Below are 24818 nucleotides of genomic sequence, written 5' to 3'. Positions count from 1 at the left end.
ACACTGTACATCCATGGCCTGCAGATCCTTGCGTACCCACACATAGCACAGGCAATTTGCATTTACAGCTCCTAAAGTTTCTATCCATAACAGCTATAGGAGTTTCATCATTAGCACGAGGATCATCAAACCTGTCCAGTTCAACTTCTGTCTGTTGAGGCAATGCTTGCTGCACTGGTGGTTCATCATCAATTTCACCACCCGAAATAATTTCGTCATCTGATATTTCAGATTCATCACAGCGCCGAAGAAGAATTTCATTATCCTGTAGAGCTTTGTGTTGTCCATGCTTAACCCATAAAGAAAATATGATGCAAGAATGAAAACTACAAAATATTATATAAGAACAAAGACATTACACTCTCATGATACAAATTCATCTTTGTATACCCCATACATATTAACACATGAATGACTCCAAATGGTGACATTAGTAATTAAGTAATAATTAGAGGTAAAAATGCATACATAAATCTATTGCATACTCATAGTTTTTTCCCCTTCCCCTTTAGTAACAAAGTAAAGCTGGTTCCGTAGCCGAGACTTTCAGTATACACAGAACAAAATGAATCAAAACGTGCTGTTCACTGACAAATGCAATAGCAAAACTCACGACTCTTCTGTGCTCTGTACATCGATCAAACGACAAGTCACAAAACCAAACGCCACTGTAATCTGTTAGCCAAATGGTGAATATTTAAATCTGAATGGTGATTGTATAGAGAAATAAACTGTAGTTTTAAGGATGGTTTTAATAGATGTGATTCAACTATTCCAGTATTTTATTCATAGCCGAGTGAAGCTTCTTTTTTGATAGCTCTCACATTTGATGCAGCACAACATATTCCTCAATAATAAGCAGCTTTCCTGCCTCGTGTTGCCCACAGCGCAATAAAATTTTGGTAGAAGCAGTAATCTGACTTGTCTCCTTTAACTAATGGAAGCTTTGAATGAGTGTATTTATATTACGCAGAATAAAAATTGACTGTGGCAACTCTTGATAATTACCGTGTCTCTTGTCTTGTGCAAACAGAGAGCTGGAGATTGACTACTGTGACGGAGACGAGGGCGTACTGGAGAGAATCAGTGCCCAGATGCCAGACCTGAGGGTGGAGGGCACACTCGGGGCACAAATCACAGATGATAGTCACGATGAATACGAGTGACACCATTTCCAGGGTCTGCACACAGTCGGCACACGGAGCGGGATAGCGATGGGATCGACACACTGACGGAAGTTGCACTCGTGTTCTAAAGACCCTGACTACAAAACTCAGCCACTGCCTCCATTTCCTTACTGTCAGCTTCAACAGGGCATTGGATGCCCAAAATATGGAAATGAGAAGAGGAAAACAACTGACAATACGTGAACAAAGATTTTAGTAATTGCACATGCCTCGAGTGTCTCAGTTTTGTTTTAAATGATTACATTTAATTATTGATGTATGTTACTGGAAGGTCTGCTGATACAAATAAAAATTAGTTTTTGCAATATTACGAATGGCACGCAATGTTTTTAATACTGTGTGGCTGAAAATATTTCTTTCCGTGATTGCAGATTCCAGTTTTTGGTATGTAGTAGTGTCTGACTACATATGTTGGTTACACTAAAAGAAAACTTGTGATTTTTATTATTTCTTGTGCATTTTGTTGTGAGGTGATGTTACTCAAAGCAACAAATGATATGATATGAATTTAATCGTAAAAGTTGATGCCAGTGATGTGCAGGTGTGTGTTTGTGGTACAGTTTGGTAGAGAAAAAAAGGTTTGGGTCCCTATGATGAATGAAGGACCTCAAAGGATTAACAATCTTCAGTCCTGTCTCACCATTGAAGCTGTAATTTTTCCTAACTCATAAAATCCTGTAGTTTCCAGAACAGATTTCTGCAAGAGTGCCTCGGCTTTTATTTTATTTTTTATTTTTTATAAATGGCTGTAGATGATGTAGTGCTCCATCTGTAATGATCTTGTCCTCCTTATCATGATGAACTGCAGTCAGTGTTTCTTCAGGCTTTCAGAATATCACTACAATCTAGATAAAAATTTCCGAACTTTTCAGCCTCCATTGCCAGTTCAGACTTCCCATAACAACTATTAATTATGTCTGCTTACTTCAGTTACTGTTGTAGTCGTGGGACTGAAGACTGGTTTTACACAGCCCTCCAAGTTAGTCTCTCCTGTGCTTTCCTCTTCATAAATGTATGTGTGTACCCTACATCACCTTGAAACTGTTAACTGTAGTCAAGCCTTGGTCCTATTCTAGCTATTAATACATTTCTCTTTTCCCAGAAAAGTTTTTATTGCTGTTACTAGTCTGTGTTGTATACTCTTTTTACTTCTGGCAGTGTCAGTTATCTTGCTGGCCAAATACCAAAATTCACCTGCTGCAGGGTGACCAGTAGCAAATGGATCATCTTCAAATGAGCGGTATGTTAATATTTAAGAAAAGAAAAAGCTTATTTATTCAATATCAGAAGTTAATGCTTTTTTTATTATCTATATGGCCACTTAAAAAATGTCCAAGTGGCAGCCCTTCTCTTCAACACAATTTTCAACTCTCAACTAGAGGTTACTTATGACTCAGGTATTGGTCAATAAAATCCGTGCTGGCACCCGAACAATTGTAATTGTCGATGCCGAGACACACAGCCAGTTGTATGAGTTTCAAATTCTGGTGTTCCAGGAACGAATAAACATTTATTAACCAAATAAACACAGAATAGATAATGGATAAGACCTGAGGCTAGTTAGCGCTAGAGAAGAGTTTGACAAGAACTGTCTATAACTGCCAAGAAATTATCATCATAAAATATTCATGAAATGTCAATGTACACAGAGAACAAAACAAAATCCAGTACCTGTAACAACTGGTGTGCAAAGTCTTTTACAGCTGGTGTAAACACAACAGCTGACAGTAAGTGACAATCTCGGTCACTAAGTCAGCCCCTCAGCAGAAGTGGAGTGCTGTCAAAAAATCTCGCCGGTAAATGCACTCGGCATATGGAGTGTGTTCTGCAGTCAGGTAGCAGGTCTACTGTGAGTGGATGCTGTTACACTCAAATAGTTGAACAGAATGGGTAGTGCCTTGAAAGGAGGTTATGAGATGCATATCAACAAAAGCAAAATAATATTAATAACTGGTGAGGCAGAAAGGATGTACATTTTTAGAACAGGCAGTATTCAGGCTCAGGTAGTAGGAGAGTCGGACTGATGTGGTCATATATTTGGTAGCTCCTGCCATTTTGTTTAGTTGGGTCACGGAGCTGCGGACTGTGCAGCATCATGTGTTTGCTTATGATAGTTTTGTGGGCAATAATGAGTCTACCATTGCAGTTCAGCACGAGTTTTGTCACCATTTGAATCGTGCGAGACATTGTGATGTAACAAAATAAAAGTGATGTTGTTATTCAATTGAAAAGTTGGAGTTTGAGATTTTGCTTACTGTTTTATCAATCACAATTGGCGTAAGAATCATGGATTGACCATTGTCATAAAATATTGCATAATGAAATGTGAATAGTTTTTACTTGCAGTTTCGTGTGGCTTGAGGCAGTCACAACTGGCGTGCTATTGATTAAGAAATTGCATTATCGTCTTTCTGATTACTTCATGATCGTAGATACGATCATACCTGGTCGTGAAGTTATTGTTATGAGAGAACAATTTCCTAAGGGACCAGAAAGTTCTTAAGGGCGCAAAAACAACTGTAACATCACACAAAAGGGAAATTCAGTATTAAAGCGGATGCAAGAAGACGATAAAACAGTTTTCTTTTTATCAATGTAACACGCACATTGGACTGCTGATCTTGGTCTCTGTAATCTTAGCAAAATGCATAATTAAAATGAAAATAATACTGAGGAGATGATAGGAATGAGCTAAATGATTCAGTATTCTCAGAACAAATATTTATTATAACTGAAACATATATCGTACCTTAAGCTTAGTACTACATTGACGGTAGATTTGTATGTCCGTTTCATGTCTATTGAGCGCCCTTTTATATAGCCATTGTCCTCTTTGAGTCACTCGTGCGCCGTCACGATAAGTTATAACAGTTCTTCTTTTTACACTTCACTCAAACTTAGACGGAACATGTTTTTCTTTATTTAGTAAAAAATTAGATCAGACCACCACAAATCTGCATCCGTCTTACTTAAGAAAAACAGTACAAGTGGTTAGCGCTCAAGGCTTCATTTGTTCTCCAGCGAACAAAATAGTGAAGGATCGCATATCTATCCGTATTCTTCTGTTTATATTGCCGCGCAAAGACGACGAATTACCTTATTTAGGAAATTCCACCATCACTATGCGACGCCTTATTATACGTTAATCATTCTTTATAAACAAGTATTTGCCTTCTGGCTGAAAGTATTAACTATTTGCTGTTTTAATGAAGCCAAAAATAGTGAATATCACATCGCCTCCCATGAGGAGAGAGGGAATGCCGGAGGATTACCTCGATCCTCATGTCCTCATGAGATATTCGTGATTTTTGGTGTGACATTTACATAATGTTACTGGCGTACTAAGTACATAAATTGAAATTACATTTATAAAAAAATATATCAGATATTTTCATTTTTCAAAACAAAGTTTTTCACTCTTCATTCTTCAGTCACTTCATTCCATAATACCAAGATTAACACTTATGTGCATATTTAAGTTTGGTCCATATTTGCTTATAACAATAAGTGAACGTTCATTTCACACTTCAGGGGATAGAATTCAGAAATTACATTCTCTTGAGCTTAACAACTAATACATGAGTACAGTGAGTGCTTATTTTCACTAAACTAGAGTGGACAATGTTTTAGCTTCTGTTGACTCATTGTGGTTCAATTACAGTTTAATAACGTAGCACTACACTTTGTGATGCTTTCACTTTCTGTGCTAGCTGTCTACGGCGTTCATCATGCAGTACATCTGTCCTTTCCACTGTGGTGCCAGGAATTCAAGTGGCTTCCCGGGTTTTTATTTACAATATGAAACAGGAGAAGTGGAAAATTATTAGTATAACTTACAACCTATTGGATACATTTGTTAAGGATTGGGACCGGTCTGGAGTTCAGGGTCTTCCTATAGTGCACATTAATTTTCTTTGTCCATCAAGAGACAGGATTATAATTCATTTCTGTGAATGCTACTTTTCAGTATCTGTTATTTTTAACTGTGATTTGCCGCAGTTAAGAGTCACAGTTAAGGAACATAGGTCGTGTATCCCTCCGCCACTGCGATTTCTGCTACTTCTGCGACTTCTGTGACTTCTGCTACTTCTGCGATTTCTGCTACTTCTGTGACTTCTGCTACTTCTGCGATTTCTGCGACTTACCACCGTATGAAAAAGTTACATCTGTCCACACAGAAAATTGCATCTCAACAAACCTGTCATTGGTAAGTATGTTTTACGGTTTTTTCTTCCGTTGGCTTTAATTTTGTATTAAAGAAGCAACTGTGAAAATATCAATAGTGTAATTAATATGTAAGTAGCCGTACAGTACCGTAATAGTTCGTGTTTAGAAAATGAATTCTAACATATTGTTATGTTCACAGATACCTGAACTACATTTCAGTCACTCAGTAAAGTGATAACTCAAAATATCATTGTCAACAGATCTGAAGAAATTGCCACTGCGTCTTTAGACCATTTTCGTCAGACGAGAGGTTAGCTTCTAAGCGTTTCGATGGACTTAATTACTTCAGTGAGATCGTTCTTGCAAATGTGATATTCATTATAGCAAATATTAGCAATCTACTCTGTCAATTATATTGCTAGGAATTAGTGACAGCAAAAATTGTTTAATAATCCTTGTGTTTTTGCAGACGCAGTTCTGACTCTGATTACTGGTTGCTGTATGTATCTATCCAATCAAGGCTGTTGAGAGAGACTCGTGAAGATTCAAGACAGCTCTTAGAGGATTTGCAGTTTAAAAGTGAAATAATTGAAATAAGTGTGTGAGTGATTAAACTGTGTTTTATTGAAGTTGTTGTGCGATTTTAAAGGAATAATAAATGGTAAATACAGTGAGTGAATAATAAAAATCTCATTTTCCACATGTTTAAGCCGTCCAATATCCGTAATTTTCCGCCACTTACTTACTGCTAAACACTTGTTGGATAGCGACGTGCCGCACCCCCCCCCCCCCCCCCTCCCCCCTCTTTCTCCACAATCTTGGTGTGACACTGACCTGTAACATATCCCGAAGTCTACAATATGCATTTTGAGGCTGTTGATATGAAAGTGGGAAGTACAGATCTTCCAGTTAAATTAGGAATAGCTTAAGTGCATTACTTGAAAGTAACACAGGAAAAGCTTACTTATGTAGGTGGTAATAGTGTCGGCAAAAAGTTCTTGTGTGTGAAGTTGCCATGTAGAACACCTGGTGTAAAACTTTTCTCCCGAGTCTTAAACTGTGTCGGAACAAAAGTGAGGCATTCATATGACTCAATAATGCTGTTTTCATTTCACTACACTTACACAGATGTCTGAGTTCTGCTGTGTTAACATTGCAAAGTTCTGTAGGCATGTGGAGTATTAACCAAAACTGTCATATTGGAAGCTGAATCAAACACATTTGTTAAGTTACTTGATATTTTCAGGAGAAAAAAGGCAATGTTGCTTCTTATTAATATAATACATTCAGAGTCACAGCAGTATTTGACCAACCATAACTGATGCTGAATGCGCATGTCGTCATATAATATGAAGGGCTTATTTCAATAGTGGTACAAGTCCATTAAATCCACTTTTCTGTCTATAATGCTTCTGAAATTAATGATCCAAACAAACATAAATAAAGGTTCATCTCTAGCAAGAAGCCATATGCTTGAATATTTCTGGTATCTCAACTGCAGATTTTTCAGCGCTCATTTAACTTTACGACTCTGTATCTCAAAATGAACAAAAATGGACTTGTACCACTATTGAAATAAGCCCTTCATATGCACACACAGCACATCGATCTCGTGAGGCACAAGGCTCTCATAACGAAGTACGTATGTCGGTCAACAGATGACACTAGGAAAAGTATGTTAACTGCGCTTTTTAGTTGCTACTTGCGACTCTTAGTTGCGATTTGTCACAGAAATCGCAGTTTGACTCGGTAGCGAATAGTGTAGTATGAACTTTGCTCAACAGATGGCAGTGCTAACTGCGCTTTTTAGTTGCTACTTGCGACTCTTAGTTGCGACTTGTCACGGAAATCGCAGTTGGACTCAATAGTGTATTGCAGAGATGGGCATAGTACGAACTTTGACCCACAGATGGCACTGTTAACCGCGCTTTCTAGTTGCTACTTGCGACTCTTAGTTGCGACTTGTCACTGAAATCGCAGAAAGCAGTGCTAAATTCGACCAATAGATGGCTCACGTCTTTGAATGTGAAATACTACTTGCGACTGCTAACTGTGACTGAAATCGCAGTTAGATTCTGTAAAGTTGCTACTGTGATATCTGTGACTTCTCAGTCACTGTGATTTCTAACAGATACGCGATTTTCTGCCCACCACTACTCAGTATCCGTTCGCGCTCATGCTGTAACAGAGCTGCTGGTCGTCGATCGCCCCCCCCCCCCCCCTTTTTTTTTTTTTTTTTTTTTTTTTTTGCGAACTTACACGTGAGTGCATCGATACACACACACCTCGCGCGCGTTTTCCATCGGAGGAGCCGGACACTGAAGCTGCCTCCATACTTCCCTGTCAACTGCCTCTCGTGAGGCTCACAGGTAAGTGATGACGAATATTGTAGCTGTCGTTGCACTTAGAACAACACTGAACTTTGCGTTTCACCTATTGTCGTAGTCTTGACTTATTTTTACACTTGCGGTATAACACTGCCACTAATACACACTGAACAGTTATTATGCACGTCGCACTTTAGTGTGCATCTTCACACAGCATTCGTGCTCAGTTCCTTCGTCGATAGCGTTCATTTACAAAACAATCAAATTTTGCAGGTTTCCTCCATTGGTACAGAAAGACTTATATTCTACTATTTACAAAAGATCACTTACGAGCTAATATTTACAATTAATGGTCACTCCTTTTGTTAAGTCTAGTGAACAACTGCTTTATGAATAGACCCTTTGTATCTCAAGGTTTACTTTCGCTAGTGAACCTAAAAATATTCTTTCAAACTTTCTTTTAAGGGCTCATCTCCTCATTATGAAAACTACAGATTGCGCAACACTCGTTGCATTTATTCTTTAGTTCACCCAAGATCATTTTCTACTGCCACGTAGCATATCTACTACTTAATGAGTACGCATTTAACGCTGAACCCTTTCTTTTGTGCTTTCCTTCGTGCTTGCCAAATTTTTTATATTTGAAGGCAGACTGGATAACAATAGGTCTCCCTCTTTGCTTCATGTACTCAGCAATCGTTCTCTGTAAAAAAATAGGGTAACGCGTGTCTACTATTTTTTGCATGAATGGAATTACCCACATTTCATTGGGTTTACGCAACCTGTCCATAAAAAAAAAAACATTACCAAAGCTAGAGAAGTTCATCCCACTACTTGTCTCATTTCTCATAAGCACTGCTTTGCCTGCAAGCACACGTGCCTTTTACAAGTCGACGCTTGATCTATGTTAATGAACCAGGATCAAAAGGAACGGGCACAAGGAAAATGGATTTCATAAGAGGAGTCTCTTAGGAGACATTTTTACAATAAAATCTGCATGTAAATAAAATTATCATAATAAACATAGGCACATACATAAATTTTAACCTATTTCATTACAGCATGCTTTGCTACTTCTACATCTGACTCTCATTATAATCAGTATTAAGTTTAAACATCACTGCATTGCTTGTTCTTTAGATTAGCTTTCAATTAGGGTATTGAATGGTCGCTAGATTACACTACAAAACTTCTGAAGATCTTTACTTGGGCTTATTTATGATATAGGGGGCTTGCTATGTGGTTATTTAGTACCTTGATTCTACTGAAATCAATTCCTCAGCTAACATTCCTCATATACTCTTTAGATTGGGCTAAGATCACAGGGAAACAGTTTACTTTCATAGCAATTAATGGCCTCGTGGAGTACTTATGCTACATTATTGATGCATCATGGTTTGCCTATATTTGTACTGTATTTCACCTAACTTAGTTTACTACAGCTTATTGTCTCCTTGCGTGAACACATGTGGGTTACCACTTGTTTTCTCATTTAACAGTACGCTGTAACTGAACTTTAAGCTAAGATATTTCCTCCACTCCTGTTCACTGTCTGGACGTTTTGAACATGTATTTTTTTTTTAAGCAGGTAATTGGGACTTTTACAACAGAACTTCAAGTACTTACATTACTAAAAATAAATCTATAAATCTTCTTGTACCTTGAGAGAAGTGCTTATTTACACACCCTCCTCCATTTCTCACCTGTACATATTTATATAGCTCCCGGCAATCACCTCGCAAGCACTTTTTTCTGTATACTAACTTAAATTGAAATTCTTTCTGCAACCTAAATTTCCCGCTTCAGCATGTTGAAGAAATATCAGTTCATGTCCATCACTATAAACAATTTTTCCATACTTAACATTTAATACTTAAAGTTTACATGTAGTAGCCGTTACCATGAAGTCCGTGCGCTGTTCAACACAATACTTATCATTAACAGTTCACACAAGGAAATTTCCAGTATGCAAGAGGCAAGAAACTGAAACAGATTCTATCTGCAGTTGAAGCTGTGTCTGTAAACTAACTCTGTTTCAATGGACCAATCGCTCCTGATATGAAGCAGCCCCGAATCGGCAATGATAAAACTTTTGAAACAGAAGACACCTGTCTGAAGAGACATGGTGACATGACATTGATGTTTGCTCCTGTATCAACAACGGCTGTGAAAGGAATGTTGGCAATAGAAATCTTAATCGAAGCCTGGACCTGTTCATCATAAATGTTGTTAATGTCTTGAGCTTCTTTGTCAGGTGCAAGGTCATCTTGTAAGTCGGTCTCATGGTCGTACCGTATCGCATTAAGATACTCAGAATCAGAGTATTCGTTAGTGCCCCCACTCAAAATCCGCAGCGACCTCTTGGAGGCTGAAAGGCGCTGCCTCTAATTTTCCGCAGGATGTTTAGTCTGTTTGTCGTTCATAGCCTTAAGTGTTTGTTCCATTTCATATGGTGCTGGTTATGTGGTACAAATGCCGGTGTAAAGGGGTAAAATCCACTGGGTGCATTCACTTGTGAATAGAATACTTGAGACGGCTGCTGTCGCCCGATCTTTTGGTTACCGGCAAAACCATTTCCTTGTGAAGGAAAGATCGCATTTGGTGTTGTTTGAAAATTGTTCCGCGGTCCTCTATCCCGGGAAAAGTTGTTTTGATGTTGTGTTGGGTGGCCTCCGCCTTGCCCCTGCCACTTGCTATTGAGTTTGATTGTACACTGGCCTATTCGAAAAATTACCAATCGTTTGTGGAGAATTTCCATACTGCTCAGGCGCAGAATTAATGGGTGGGTTTCCGTACTGATGTTGTACCTGGTGGTTGTAAATTGGGTGGTATCTCTGCTGATTACTGTAATTGGTTTTCTGCTTCCGTTAAAAATTATTGCCGTTTGTGTTCTCGTAACGGCTGGCAGGTTGGTACCAGCAATCACAGTAGCTCGCTCTCTCCTTCGGTGCATTGTTGTCCGCGTGCGTTGCATTCTGCTGGCTGCCAGGGAAGAATTTGCCGCTGCCAACTTTGGAACGCACATCCTCGCTAATTAAATCTAAGGAATCCAGCACAGAAAGGAATACATCCGTGTCTTCTTCGGACACATTTACTAGTTTCTCTCTAATTGACACAGGGAGTTTAGTTTTGAGAATCATTATTACGTACTTGGAAGAAATTGGAGAATCCCAGAACTTAATTTTTGCTAGATACTTCTCAAAGTATCGCTGGAGACTTCCATGCTTCTCATTGAAAATTTCCGCACTATACACCTCCTTCCTTAATCTCTGCTGTACCCCATTACTCCAAAATTTTGCCAAGAACATTTTCTCAAACTCTTTATAATTCCTACACGTGTCTACCATTTCCGTTCCCCATAATGCTGCATCACCGGAAATAAAGCCAGTGACGAACTGAATACGCTATCGGTTTGTCCAGCTCCTGGGAAATATGCCGGAAAAATTCTTTAGGAACACGATGAGGTGTATTTCTCGCTTCTGCGGATGAAAAACAGGAAAAGTGCGATGCTTAATCACACTTTCCTCTTGCATTAAACTCACATATGTGGGCGGATCATTTATTTTCCCCTCTCGAGGCTCAACAGGACTGTTGTTTTGCATGTAATCAGGTGGTGAACCATAAGGAGTTGACTGACATTCGTCACCGTCTAAAGAGTTGTTCCCTATAGCTTGCGTATGCTTGTGCGGATTTTCCACCCAGTTTCTCAGAAATCTGACTTTGTCCACTACTTGCTGCTTCCACTCAGGAAGATCCCATATAAGTGTCCTTCGAATCTGTCCCAATTCAGAAACCACTGTGTCTCCCGACTTACCAGGAGCAGCTAAGATTTCATATGTTGCATCCTTGACAGTCTCTCTAAGCTCCTCCCTGACCTTCTTTTTGATAAAAATATCTTTACCCTTTATCCATTCACCGTAGTGTTCCGACAATGCCTCCGCGTGTGCTTTCACAGTGCTCTTAACCTGTTCTTCTATATTGATTGAGTCTATCTGCCTCGACAGATCCTCTGCTACACCTTCAATGTCAGATACCGCATTTCTAACTCAGTTTATTTCTTTGGTAGCTGCCTGAATTTTTGTGTTTAATGTTCCAGATACTTCAGCTATTTCACTTTTCACCTCTTTCTGCATTTTCTGAATTTGATCACTGATCTTAGTTTGCACCTCACCCAAATGGGTATTTAATTCAGCCGTACTTTCTTCATGCAGATCTGTTTTGATTGTGCCTACCTGTGTTTTCACTGATTCGCTCACAGCATCTAATCGGGCGTTAACAGTCTCATTCTGTGTTTTTATAGTCTCATTTACTGCGTCAAACTGTTGTTTCAGCATTTCCATTAACGCACCGAGGTTGAAGCGGGAACGTGTTGTATCTCCGCTTACAGTCGCTCATGTGCAGTGAACCGGCTTTATCGCCGCGCCCACCCACTATGCTCAAGGGAGAGGCTTTGTGGCAATAAACGACTAGAGCGGTTTCGGGACAGGAAACATTTATTTTTCCTACCGTTACAATAAATGACAAATAATATACTTTGCTAATGTCCGTCTATACAGGCGCGTTGCACTGGCGGCACGGCTCGGTCACCGATCCCGGAGGGTGTACACTCCAGTGACGAGCTGTGGCGCGACCGCGTGGACCGAGTGAGACAAAAGGCCGCGTCACAGAATGTTCTGCTCCTGGCGCGACCGGAGGCGCCGTAACGTCCGCGAAGAAGCGAAAGACGGTGACTGCGTTTACGACCGCGCGTACGCATTTACGGCAGAGTCACGTTGACTCGATGCACATGGTCCGCGGCGGAAGAACTGGGGAGATGTGTGTCGCGTCGCGTTGACTAGCTCGCACTGCTCACCTGCTTTGTTCCCGTGCGGTCCAGTGTGCGACGCACCGTTGCCGAAATTCTGCTTAACGGTACAGCTGCCCCTACTTGTGTCGGCAGTGCCGGAGTTCAGCCCTTCGTGCGTTGGACGGTGCTGCCGCCACACAGATCCCCCCTTGGAGAGCGGAGCTCCATAGCTGCGAAAACGCGGCTTTCGTTCGGTGGCGCACGTGTGTTTAAAGTTCGCGCGCTGCGTGATGGCAGTGCGGCAGCTTTGGTGGGGGTCGGTTGGCGTCGGAAGGGCGGCGGCCCGTGACGTCAGCGCGCCGGACCGGCGAGCGTGCGGTGGGCGTGTCCTCGCGCTGGCGGCTAGTGACAGCGGCAGCAGGCACTGGCTGCAACTGTACGTAGCGATGCACATGAAGGCGCGCATTGCAGGTCATTGGTGGTGACGTCTCGAAGGCGCTTACTGTCGGAACTCGAACGCGGGTCCAGGAGCTGCTACGGACAAGCCGGGCGGTGTGGAGCGCGATGTCCGGAGCTCGACGGAGAAGCGAATGTGGTAAGCTGGCGCGGATGCCGATCCGGCCTCAACGCCCGACGCGGCGGAGGCAAACGACGCGAACGCGGGTCCAGGAGCTGTGACGAACGCAGGAGACGGTGTCCGGGGCTCGACTGGAGTTACCGGCCGAAGGCACTTGCAGCTGGAGGTCGGGTCTCTACAGCGGACGGCGGCTCGTGGGCGCCGAATTCTGACAGTGTTCGGCGGCTCGGGCGCGTGATTGCCGGTCTGGGCGTCGTGGTGCGCTGGCAACACAGCACGGCCATTTGAATCGGACGCTGCGGCCGGCGCGCGTGATGTAGTCCACTGGCAGCTGTGGTGGGGGCGACCGGTATGCCTGTGGTAGGCGCGGTCCAGGCGGCCGTGCCAGCTGCCTGGGCGTGGTGGTGGGAGGCGCACGTGGCGGCGCGATGACAGCAGGCTGCATCTGTGCATCACCGGCGGCTCCGGGTGCAGGTTCCGTCTGACCACTGGCAGAGGGAGTGTCGTCCGTGATCAGATCTTCTGCCGGGTCGAAGAAATGCGTGGCTGATGGAACGTGCAAGACGTAGGCTGGTTTGATGCAGTCGACTGACAGTGTCAACGGCTTTCCGTTGCACTCGAGGACCAGCGTTTTGTCTCCTCGGGCGATCACGCGGTGCGGTCCACTGTAGAGCAGTCGGAGAGGTGGCCGTACTGCATCGGTACGCAACATGACGTGCGTGCAGCGCTGCAGGTCGGCGTGGACGAATATCTTCCCGGTGCCGTTCCGCGTCGGTGCGTGTGCTCGGAGGCCGGCCATGTGACTGCGCAGACGTTCCGCCAGAGTGGGGTGCCACGGCGTCGCGTGGGAGTCTTACATCTTCGACAAAATCGTCCGGGATTGTCAGAGATTGCCCGTAAACGAGGTCGGCAGGTGACGCGCCGATCTCCTCCTTCAGCGTGACTCACAGGCCGAGCAGCACCAGTGGAAGTGCCTCTGGCCATGAGGTGTCGTGGCGGGTTAGAGCGGCTTTGAGAGTCCTGTGGCACCATTCGACCATGCCATTCGACGCTGGATGGTAGCTGGTTGTCCTGTGTAACCGGGTGCCGCACAGTCTGGCGACGTGCGTGAACAACGCGCAGTGAAACTGACGTACGCGATCAGTTGTCACGTGACTGGGACATCCGAAGCGTGCCACCCAGGTGTCGACGAATGCGGTGGCGACGGTCTCGGCTGTGACGTCCGTGACGGGCGTTGCATCCGGCCAGCGAGTGAAGTGGTCCACCATGGTTAGGAGGTACCGCTTGCCTTGTGAGTGAGGAAGCGGGCTGACGACGTCCACGTGGACGTGCGCAAATCGGCGTGTCGCGTCCGGGAAGGTGCCCACGGGTGCGTGGGTGTGCCTCCCGACTTTGGCGCGCTGACATGCGGTGCAAGTGCGCGCCCATTCGCGACAGTCCTTCCGAAGCCCGGGCCAGACGAAACGCGCAGCCACGAGCGTCGCAGTGGTGTTGGTGCCGGGGTCTGACAGTCCGTGGACACGGTCGAAGGCACTGCGCCGGAATTTCTCCAGGAGGAACGGTTGGTGCGTGCCGGTTGAGGTGTCACACCAAATCTTCCGTGCAGAGCCGGGGACAGGCACCAGCTCCAGTTGCAGGCCGCTGGAAGTGTCGTGACGGAAGCGGTGCAGTTCTTCGTCACTCTCCTGTACTTTGGCCACGTCCTTAAAGTTCACAGGGGGTGAAATAACATCACACGCTCGGGACAAACAATCGGTGACGATATTGTCTATCCCCGAAATGTGTCGAATGTCAGTCGTGAATTGCGACACGTACTCTGACTGCTGGAGTTGGCGCGGTGAACACTTAGTGTGGTTGTTCTTGAATGTGTGTGTAATGGGTTTGTGGTTGTGAAAATGACGAATTGTCGGGCTTCTATAGACGGTCAGAAGTATTTCACCGCCGCGTACACTGCAAGCAACTCTCGGTCATAAGCGCTCCAAGCACGTTGCGAATCGGAAAGCTTTTTAGAGAAAAAACCGAGAGGTTGCCAACACCCGCCGACGCGCTGTTGTAACGCCGCTCCGATGCCGGCCTGGCTGGCGTCCACGACTACAGCTAAGTCCGCATCATGTACCGGGTGCGCGAGCAGCGTCGCTTCCACGAGATTCCTTTTTGAGTCTGTGAAGCTCTGCTCCATTGCGTCTGTCCAATTCACGAGGGTCTTTCCTTTTGAGGTAGGACCTTGTAACGCCTTAGTCAGCGGCTCTTGTACGGCTGCGGCTTTGGGCAGGTGTCGACGATAAAAGTTCAACATGCCGAGGTAACGTCGTAATTCTTTGTGCGTCTGCGGACGCGGCATGTTCAGTATTGCCTTCACTTTCACCGGTAGCGGTGTCGATCCGGTGGGCATAATTAAATGGCCGAGGAACTCAATTTCCGTCACGCCGAACTCGCATTTAGCGGGGTTAATGACGAAGTCTGCTTCACTCAGGCGCTGAAAGACGGTCGTTAAGTAACTGCGGTGGAGTTTGGGCGACTTGGAATACACCAGGATGTTGTCGAGGTACGCGAAGCAAAATGGCGAGCCTTGCAAGACGCCATCCAGGAACCGCTGCCAAGTCTGGGCAGCACTCCGAAGACCGAAAGTCATAAACAGGCTTTCGAAAAGCCCAGAGGGCGTTATGATGGCTGTTTTTTCGATGTCTTCGGGCGCCACCGGAATTTGGGTGTACACCTTTGCGCAGTCAATCTTGCTGAACACCGCGTAGTTTGCCAGGGCGTAGCTGAAGTCTTCAAGGTGTGGGACTGGGTATCGGTCCAGCACCGTTCGCGAATTAAGGGCGCGATAGTCCCCACAGGGGCGCCACGAATTGTCTTTTTTGGGCACTAAATGCAACGCCGATGACCATGGGCTGCTCGATGGTCGCACGATGCCTTGCTGCAGCATGGCCTTGAACTCTGCCTTTGCTGCTGCGAGTGTGTCCGGCACAAATCGACGTGGGCGACACGGTGTGGGGGGTCCGGGTGTGGTTATTATGTGGTGCACCGTCGAATGTTTGATGTCTCTCGGTGCACCGGCTGGGCGGGTGAGGTCGGGGAATTGTTCCAGAATGTCAGCGTACGGTCCGGGGCACTTCACGGGTTTAACACTGTAGTATGCAGCCTGCCGGCACTGTCCCGCTATCTTTAAATTAGCTGTGGCGTCGATGAGCTGGCTGTTTGCGATTTCGGCTAGTAGCCTGTAGTGGCCGAGAAAGTCTGCACCCAGGATTGGCTCATTGACGTCCGCCACGGTAAAAATCCATGAGAACGTGCGCCGTAGGCCTAGATCTATATTGCGGCTGTGTGTGCCGTAAGTTTTAATAGTGGAATTGTTCGCCGTTGTAAGGCAGAGTGCCTCGGCCCGCCTGCGGTCTCGTAACATAGAACGGGGGAATATCGAGAGGTCCGAACCCGTGTCGACCAGGTACCTCACGCCTGCCCCCCCCCCGTTCCGCAACAAACAGACGCTTCGATATCACACTGCAGCCGGGTGCACCTAGGTCCGGTCGCAGCTGGCGTTTGGGTGCGAGCAAGGAGCGCGGCACCTGGTTGCTTCGTTGCCACTTTGTGCGTGCTGTGATGTCTGCGGGGTACCGTTGGAGCGGCTGTTGCTGCGTTGCCGGCTGCGCGAGCCGCGCCGCCTGTCGCCCGGTCTGCTGCCACTGCTGCGCATGCTGCCCTCTTGCTGCGAGCGCGCCAACCGGTCGACTTGCGTTGAGAGAGCTGCCACCTGTGCGGTCAAGTTTTGCACTAGCTGGTGCAGGTCGGCATCCGATGCGGGTGCGGGAGGCGCTTGCCGCCACGGAGGTGGGGGGATGGAGTCGTAAGCTGCCGCAGCTGCGGTGCTAGGCGCCGTTGTCAGCGCGTCGAGCACCCTGTCGGCCAAGTTAGCGGCAGCGTCCAGCTGCATCACCGTCTGTGCGGCTATCACTGCCTGCACCTGAACTGGGAGGCTGCGCACCCAGATAGTGCGTAACAGCGAATCTGGCACCATATCGGACTGCGCGAGGCTCCGCAAGTGGCGCAGGAACTGCGAGGGCCTCCGATCGCCGCATTCCTCTTGCCGCAGCAGTTGGTGCACTCGCTGTTCCTCTGACGACGAAATCCGCCGGATCAGCTCTTCCTTGAGCCGTTTGTAGCTTGACTGCGTCGGCGGGGCGGTGATTATATCCCGCACTTCGGCTGCATAGTTCTGGTCCAGCTGGCTCACTATGTGCCCAACGCACGAGAGACCATTAAATAGTCCCAAGGTGACTGACCGGTGTGCTGTAACTGATACAAATGTTACTGATCCATACTTTTTCCAAGGCAACGGGAACACTGTAACTGTAACCTCAGAATATTATAGCCGGATGATCACTGAATTCTTCCTACCTAAACTAAGAGGAAAATGTATTCCTATCCGGTGAGTTTGGTTTCAGCAGAAGGGGACCACAGCTGACACAGCAAGAATGTCAGTGAAAGTTTTTTGGGCTGTTTTTCGTGGTCACGCCATTTCCCGGTTTGGTAACATTAGTTGGCCTCCTCTTTCGCCAGACCCATCCGTGTGCAATTACTTTTTGTGGCGTTACCTCAAGTCACATGTAAATGATCTTAAACCACCTACACTTGACCTGAAAAAGCAATTCATGTGGAAGTTGTTCACATTGACAGAACAATATCAGAGAGAGTGGAAGCCAACTTCCAAGAGTGGCTCCAGAAGTGCACTGCTGAAAACGGCCATCACCTGGCAGATGTTATTTTCGAGCATTAATTTTGTGAAATGGCAACATCATTTGAGTGGTATTCTGTAAATAAAATTTTTTTTGAAGCACAAGTAACAATATATTTTTTTAACATCTGTACATTATGGCTCACCCTTTAGAATGTAGCCAAATTACATCAGACAATGAGGAGGAAATGAGGTTAGAAAATGCAACAAAGTAGCTGATGATGGCTGAAGCAGAGAGAATACAGTAAACACCAAGGTTGGTGATAAGAACAAAATCATTTCTGAGAAATTATAGTCACAAAACTATAGTAATGAAAATCACTAAACATACAGTACTTTTAAGTCACTAATGAAATTGATGTCGGAAAGAAGGGTTGTGCAGCTCTTGCTGGTGTGTATATATCATCCTCCATAAAAGCGATGAAGAACCTATAACCGATAATAAAAACATGGGATAGAAGGTCCCTCGACAATAGCCTGTACTAAACCGAGAGTTTGACTACTAACAAATTACAATCACATCCTAGTGACAGACCCCACACGGTCTACACTGAGTGCACAGCAAATCACCGGTACTCGGAGCTTAGTGCTTTTGTTGTAGTTGGCCAAACCTTTGCTGGCTGCTTACAGGTATGCGGGATGAGGTTAACCTATTGCTTCTCCCATTGCACAGTTGCACTATTGACACCAGCTGTGACAAGCACTAAGCTCGGAGTACCGATGCTTTACTGCACAGTCATTGTGGTCGTCATGTTGTCACTGTACATGTGGGCTGTCATTAAGATGTGCTGGATAGTAAGTAATTAAATTGTTGATTTGCTATGGGCTATTGTCCAGGGTCCATCTATTCCATATTTTCTTCCTCCTTTTATGGAGGATGATGTAAGGACCGTTTGGGCCATTTTAGAACTGACTATCTGCATTTGGCAGGCAATGCCAATTTACCATTGTAGGTTGAGTCACACTCTTTCCTACAGCAATGTCTTTTAACTCCTTAGCATTTAACTTAATAATTTTTTTTACTAGTTATTTCTTTTTTTTCAAATGATGTTCCAAAAAATAATATTTTTTGATTGAAGGAAAACTTCCCATAATGAATGACATTACATAAAGACTTGTTAAGATGGCTTTTAAAGCCCAAAACAATGAGTTACAGAATTCTGAAAATCACCAATATAAAACCACGAGTATACTCGCACAATGCACTCTGACTAAAATGCACTGTGCATGGCTCAATGACCTCGACTTAACAAAGTGGGAGGAGTTACCAAACACGTGACCACATCACTCCTCCCACTCCTACTACCTGAGCCTGAATGCTATCTGTTCTAAAAATGTCCGTCATTTCTGCCTCTTCCTTTATTTACGACAAAATAGCTCCTGACGATTATAAAACGCTGTGAGCATCCACAGTATAAATAATATAATTTACGAATTAAAATGAATCCAAATCTGGCCAGGATTTAGTTAGTATCGTATATTTCTTTAACAGAGTGAAAGATCTGTCAGATCCTGACTTCTTACAGAATCTCCCTCACACAGTGTCGGTCACTGAATTTGTACGAGATTGTATGACTTTAGGTATCACACCTGAAAAGTGTTGTCTTAAGAAAGGTTAATATTTTAAACTGAAGTTGAATGAGTCTTTCACCTAATAATAATGTAATAAAATTTGAGAATACATAAAATGAAGTTATTATGGTGTTTTGCACAGGGTTGTAAGAAAATTCGAAAAAAATCTGTAATATCAATTGTAACAAAATGTTTGATTAAGAGAATTTTTCAGTATCAAAGAAAATAGTAAGACAATTTACAATAACCTTTGTCATGTCAGCATAGGTGAACAATCCAGGCACCTGCTGCAGGAGTCTGTATGCAACAACACTGTTGAGGAGACAGTGTTGATAGCCCCTCAGTTAATGTGGGCAGTCATTTGCTCAACAGTTGCACTTCTATTCAACCGTACACACATCTGCAGTCATCGCTCACCCCTGTCATATATAGCCCATTGGACAGTACAGTTGTCTCATCTCCGGTTTAGGATAGTGCTGTTTTTTTATGCTGGGTATACTTTAACCACAGCAGCATACAAACAATTCAGAAACTAAGCAGTGTCGAAAATGCTTCCACTCTTGGCCTGAAAAGCCAGTCACCCTGCCCTACTGGACATTGGATAAACCACTCCATTTACGCATTACAACAATGGCTGCTCTGATTTCTGTGTCCCATTAACACGTTTTGTGCACCCTCCATTGCTACTGCTGTCACCAGCCATCTATGAGTAGTTATTGCATGTTGATGTTGAACTTAGGTGGTGGTCGCATCAATGTGACTGAACCATGTATTACCTCCAATATGACTCATTGAAAATAGAAGGGGTGGACAAAAACATGCTAACAGCACATTACCCACCTAATACAGTGTAGGAAAAGCATTGACTTTCAAAACGCTTTGCTGTATCTGAATGGGTAAATACAGATCCTGTACAGTTTTCCGAGGAACATTATACCATTCTTAGTGCAAAATAATGGGAAGTGCTAGTAGCGATGTTTGAGGTGGATAGCGATCACGCGTCTTTTTCTTCAATAATATTGAGAGTTAGCTGTGGTAGCCAGGGAAATGTGGCAAATCATCCTGGTGCTCACAAAACCTGTCCTCAGGAAAGTGGACTGTGTGAATAGGGGCCCTGCCGTCCCAGGACACAGCATCGCCAATGGGAGACAAATAGTGTACACTGGAATGCACACAAATAGTGTACCCTGGAATGCACGTGATCAGCCAAAATAGTCAAATAATGATAGTACTGTAACCTTGGAGTCCACACATTACCGTGATATGCTGCCCAAATCATCACTGAACCGTGTTTCACTCTTAGAATGTAAACTCAGCCAGAAGTTAGAAACAGTGTGAAAAAAGACTCACCTGCCAAAATGACTTCATTCCATTGCTCTGCAGTCCAGGTTTTATAGATTCAGGCATTTGTATCACTGGTTTTCGAATTCCAGCTCACCATGGAAATCCTAGCTTGTGTTGTCTTAGTGATGAATGGGTTCATGAGTGTGACATTCTACAGTGACGTATGCAATGGTCATCCTCTTACATTTTCACATTCATTGAGCATCTGTCACAGTCAGTCTCTCTCTCTCTCTCTCTCTCTCTCTCTCTCTCTCTCTCTCGCTCTCTCTCTCACACACACACACACGCACACACGCACACGCACGCCCGCGTGCGCTCACACACACACACACACACACACACACACACACACACACACACACACACACACACACACACACACAGAGCAATGTCACTTAGTGGATGAAGTTTTTCCACATTCCCTGTATGTCGTGCAAATCCTCGATATGGGACCTCTTGCAACCCCAAAAACTTGTGCTACATTGGTCATGGAAATACCCATATCTCACCATATGAGCACTAACAATTTGCCCACATTTGTATCCACTTATCTCTGTCATAGTACACTCACACCTACACAGAAAACTGTTCTTACCACGCCTGACACTTGCAATGTATTGCGCAAATTGCACAGGTGCCATTCGTGGTGAAATACATTTCTCGTGATGTTTCTGTGTTTTTGTACACCCCTCTATAATATGTGGGCATGAGGAAAAGACAATGAGAGCTTGGAGGCTTCTGACTTGGATTTTCCAGCAGGAAAAACCGAAATGACTTTAGAACTCTTAAAATAAACATATCTTTATCTGATCAATTCCAAGTATTTCCAGAATGTGAACAAAATGATAGTAAAAGACTAATATTTCACTATTTCTTGCGTTCATCAACCGATTATGCTGCTTCAAGCCAGACTGTTGTATAATCCACACTGTAGCCCCACAGGAATAGTATTCACTTTTTGTTTGTTTCATGTTACTTTACTTCACCTCCCTCACCTCATATGGGCAGGGGTGAGTTGTCAACAGATGTTGTACTTACTTTAGCCAAGTGCAAACTAACAAACTAAAAGTGCTGTTTTCGTGTCAAGAATTATGTATCATTATAGTTGTAGGCTATTGTGTTTCACGTCAGTTGCTCAGAATTAAAATTTTCCCTTGGGTGTTATGTGTGAGCACGTGTTTTACAGTATGGTGTAATGCGTTGTTGCTGCCTGTTTGTTTTATATGCTCCGTATGCCTGCCTCACCTGATATTACGTAACATCTATAGGAACCACTACACAACAGGACGTCGGCTGCACAATGTGGCCATTTGGTAATTCCGTGATTATGGTATGTAAGTGAATTATTTCAAGAATGATGATGACAATCGTTAAAATAACATTCTTTGGTTTGTGTGATTCCATGTCTTGATGTAGGTCATAAATGAAGTCAACATAATTTAATTGCCTGTGGTCGGTGGCCCCGTGAAGTGAGAGTCAATTTAGACACGGTTAATTTACCAACACCTTCACCTATATCATGGTGCTCAGAGGTTGAGTGGCAATGGAATTCTCAATAAATTTTAATTTGTGAATGTTTCGATGGCTCTGATAGTAATATTTGAAGTGTTAAGATTTGATGAAATATGTTATTAGGGTCGTTTACACAACCCAAATAATGTGCGGTGAATTTTCAGATATATCGGTTATGCTTGGTCTTTCGATCAGTTGGCTGTCTTGCAAAATCTGTAGACAGAAACAGCGATTAATCTTTATTATAAATCGACAGTCTTGGAATTGGCCACTAATTGCAGATTGCATACGTAATGACTTTCTGGGGCAACAAATATTTGATTTTTATTTCGCGTAATAATTGGGCGAATTTAAAAATTTTAAATGCTGCCATAATCAAATCGTTAAAGAGGTAAATTATTATGTTAAAAGTTTAACCCAAAGACAAGATTTCCTGGTAGAAAGTGTGTGTTTGCCTTCAGGCACCAAGTGAGGTAGCACAGTTGTTAGAACTCTGGACTTGCATTCGGGAGGACAATGGTTCAAATTGACATCCGGCCATCTTGATTTAGGTTTTCTGTGATTTCCCTAAATCGCTTGAGGCAAATGCCGGGACAGTTGCTTTGAAAGGACACGGTCGGCATCCTTCCCCAATCCAGTGGGACAGATGACTTGCTGTTTGGTCCCCTCCTCCAAAGCAACTAAACAGCTTGAGGCAGTGTAACTGATGGTGTGCAAACACCTGGCCTTTATTCATTCAGTATTTGAGAATGAGAGCTCTTAGCGATTTCCAACGAACTTTACACATAATTTCAAATCTTTACAAAATTTGTTCTTGCTTATATCCCCCATAAAATGATGAAAGTAAGTAAGTTTATCACTTACTACATTTTCACTATTCATGCAGTAATACTCCAGCATCAGACATGACGTTTAATTTTTTACTTCTTTACTACCGACTGTACTCGACTTTGAGGACAGATCTACGTATATCACTGAATGTACCTGGGAGATTACAGAAGTGTCTGCGATAGCATGTGTAAATAGGCAGCCTGGACTCGCAATGGATCATCGTCATTTGCAAGAATGGTAGCCATGCTATAGGCCACGATATGAAAATACGTTCATGAGGCACATGGAATTTGCTGTAAAAGACTGTATTCACAGTGGTAGTTAGATACTGTCGGCAGAGGTAACCCAATAACATCAGACGATGGTGTGGTTGAAAAATATGGTAAAGGTAATATTCACTCAAACGAAGTTGACATTCAGAGTGGTGGCTGATGGTTCCAACTGTAAGAGGGAAATGCCTTTACGGTCACTCCTATCAGCCATTGCACCAAGTGTCAACTTTGTTTTCACGTATAGTATGTCCACATGATACCCCTTCCATCACGTGCAATTGCAGATGCATGGGGATAAAAAGGCAAGCACAAAAATTTGTGGAAAGAATGCATGTACACATGGATGTTCTCGTGTCCACACATTGCCGCATTGTGCATTAAGCAATATGTTATGAATCCCCTTCTTTGCTTGGGAGCTTATTTTGTGTTTCTTGTGCTGGAAAGGCAACAGAACAAGAAAACACAAATGCCACTGTAGCTAAAGAACAACAGAAGTATGAGAAATACAAAGTAATGACAATGTTTTGTCTGGAAATTTCAGGAGGAGGTTACAACCGGGTTTTAGATTTTCTGCTTGGGAATAAAATGTCCTCAGCTAGTAACTACTTTTATATCTGTTTGAATTATTTACTCCTCATTTGAAAACAAAGGATTTCAGTTCTATCAAATTTGTAACTTGTAATGTGGAGTAATTGTAATTTATTATGTGATTGTTTTGTACCTCTTTTCACTGTAGGAAATGCCTAAGCTTGTAATGATTAGCACATTTTGTTCCTATGCAGTATTACAATTTATACCTATTTGCATCAATAAGTATTGTGCTCGTGTATAATTACATATGATCCATTCCATATCCATGCTATTCTATTGCAAATAGATCAATGGAACACGAATAAGTAAATAAAAGTGATTATTTGTGAAACTGAGGACTCATTCATTATGTTCAGTTTACTTTGAATGTGTCAGCTGCATTTAATCATGACTTATCATACTGTAATATGGGGTAAAATAGGACACCTTTTTTTCTGCTAGTGGTTTCTCCAATTTAACTAAAGTATACCTATGAACTTTTTATAGCCCCTATATTTTGTGAACATTTTCAATTTAGTTTCACATCTGACAGTGTTTTGAAATGAAAATTCATGTGTCCTATGTTAACCCGCAGATAGGGGTAACATATGACATTGGCGTTTTATTTTACAAAAAAGCTGTTGTTTGTGTGTTTTCCAACGGAAGGCTAATGAAAGGTATTCAGAATCAAGTAATAATTGTGGTGTCACCGCCAGACACCACACTTGCTAGGTGGTAGCCTTTAAATCGGCCGCGGTCCGGTAGTATACGTCGGACCCGCGTGTCGCCACTGTCAGTGATTGCAGACCGAGCACCACCACACGGCAGGTCTAGAGAGACTTCCTAGCACTCGCCCCAGTTGTACAGCCCACTTTGCTAGCGATGCTACACTGACAAATACGCTCTCATTTGCCGAGACGATAGTTAGCATAGCCTTC

At 43.6% G+C, this 24818-nt stretch overlaps 1 protein-coding gene across 5 annotated transcripts in view; it reads left to right on the top strand.

The window, feature by feature from the left end:
- The window catches only part of LOC124717087 (F-box/LRR-repeat protein 17-like), a 70014-nt gene extending 68517 nt beyond the window's left edge, over nt 1-1497 (top strand). For all 5 annotated transcript variants that reach the window (XM_047243787.1, XM_047243788.1, XM_047243789.1 and 2 more), the window contains one exon: nt 1034-1497. In XM_047243787.1, the coding sequence (XP_047099743.1) occupies nt 1034-1166 (133 nt within the window). In that variant the 3' untranslated portion in view covers nt 1167-1497. The remainder of the gene's footprint in view (nt 1-1033) is intronic.
- Nucleotides 1498-24818: the final 23321 nt, after the last annotated feature.

This window comes from Schistocerca piceifrons, chromosome 9 (genome assembly GCF_021461385.2).
Source record: "Schistocerca piceifrons isolate TAMUIC-IGC-003096 chromosome 9, iqSchPice1.1, whole genome shotgun sequence".
NCBI classification, from domain to species: domain Eukaryota; kingdom Metazoa; phylum Arthropoda; class Insecta; order Orthoptera; family Acrididae; genus Schistocerca; species Schistocerca piceifrons.
Note: the sequence above shows the minus strand (reverse complement) of the source record. Positions and strands in the feature narration are given on the sequence as shown.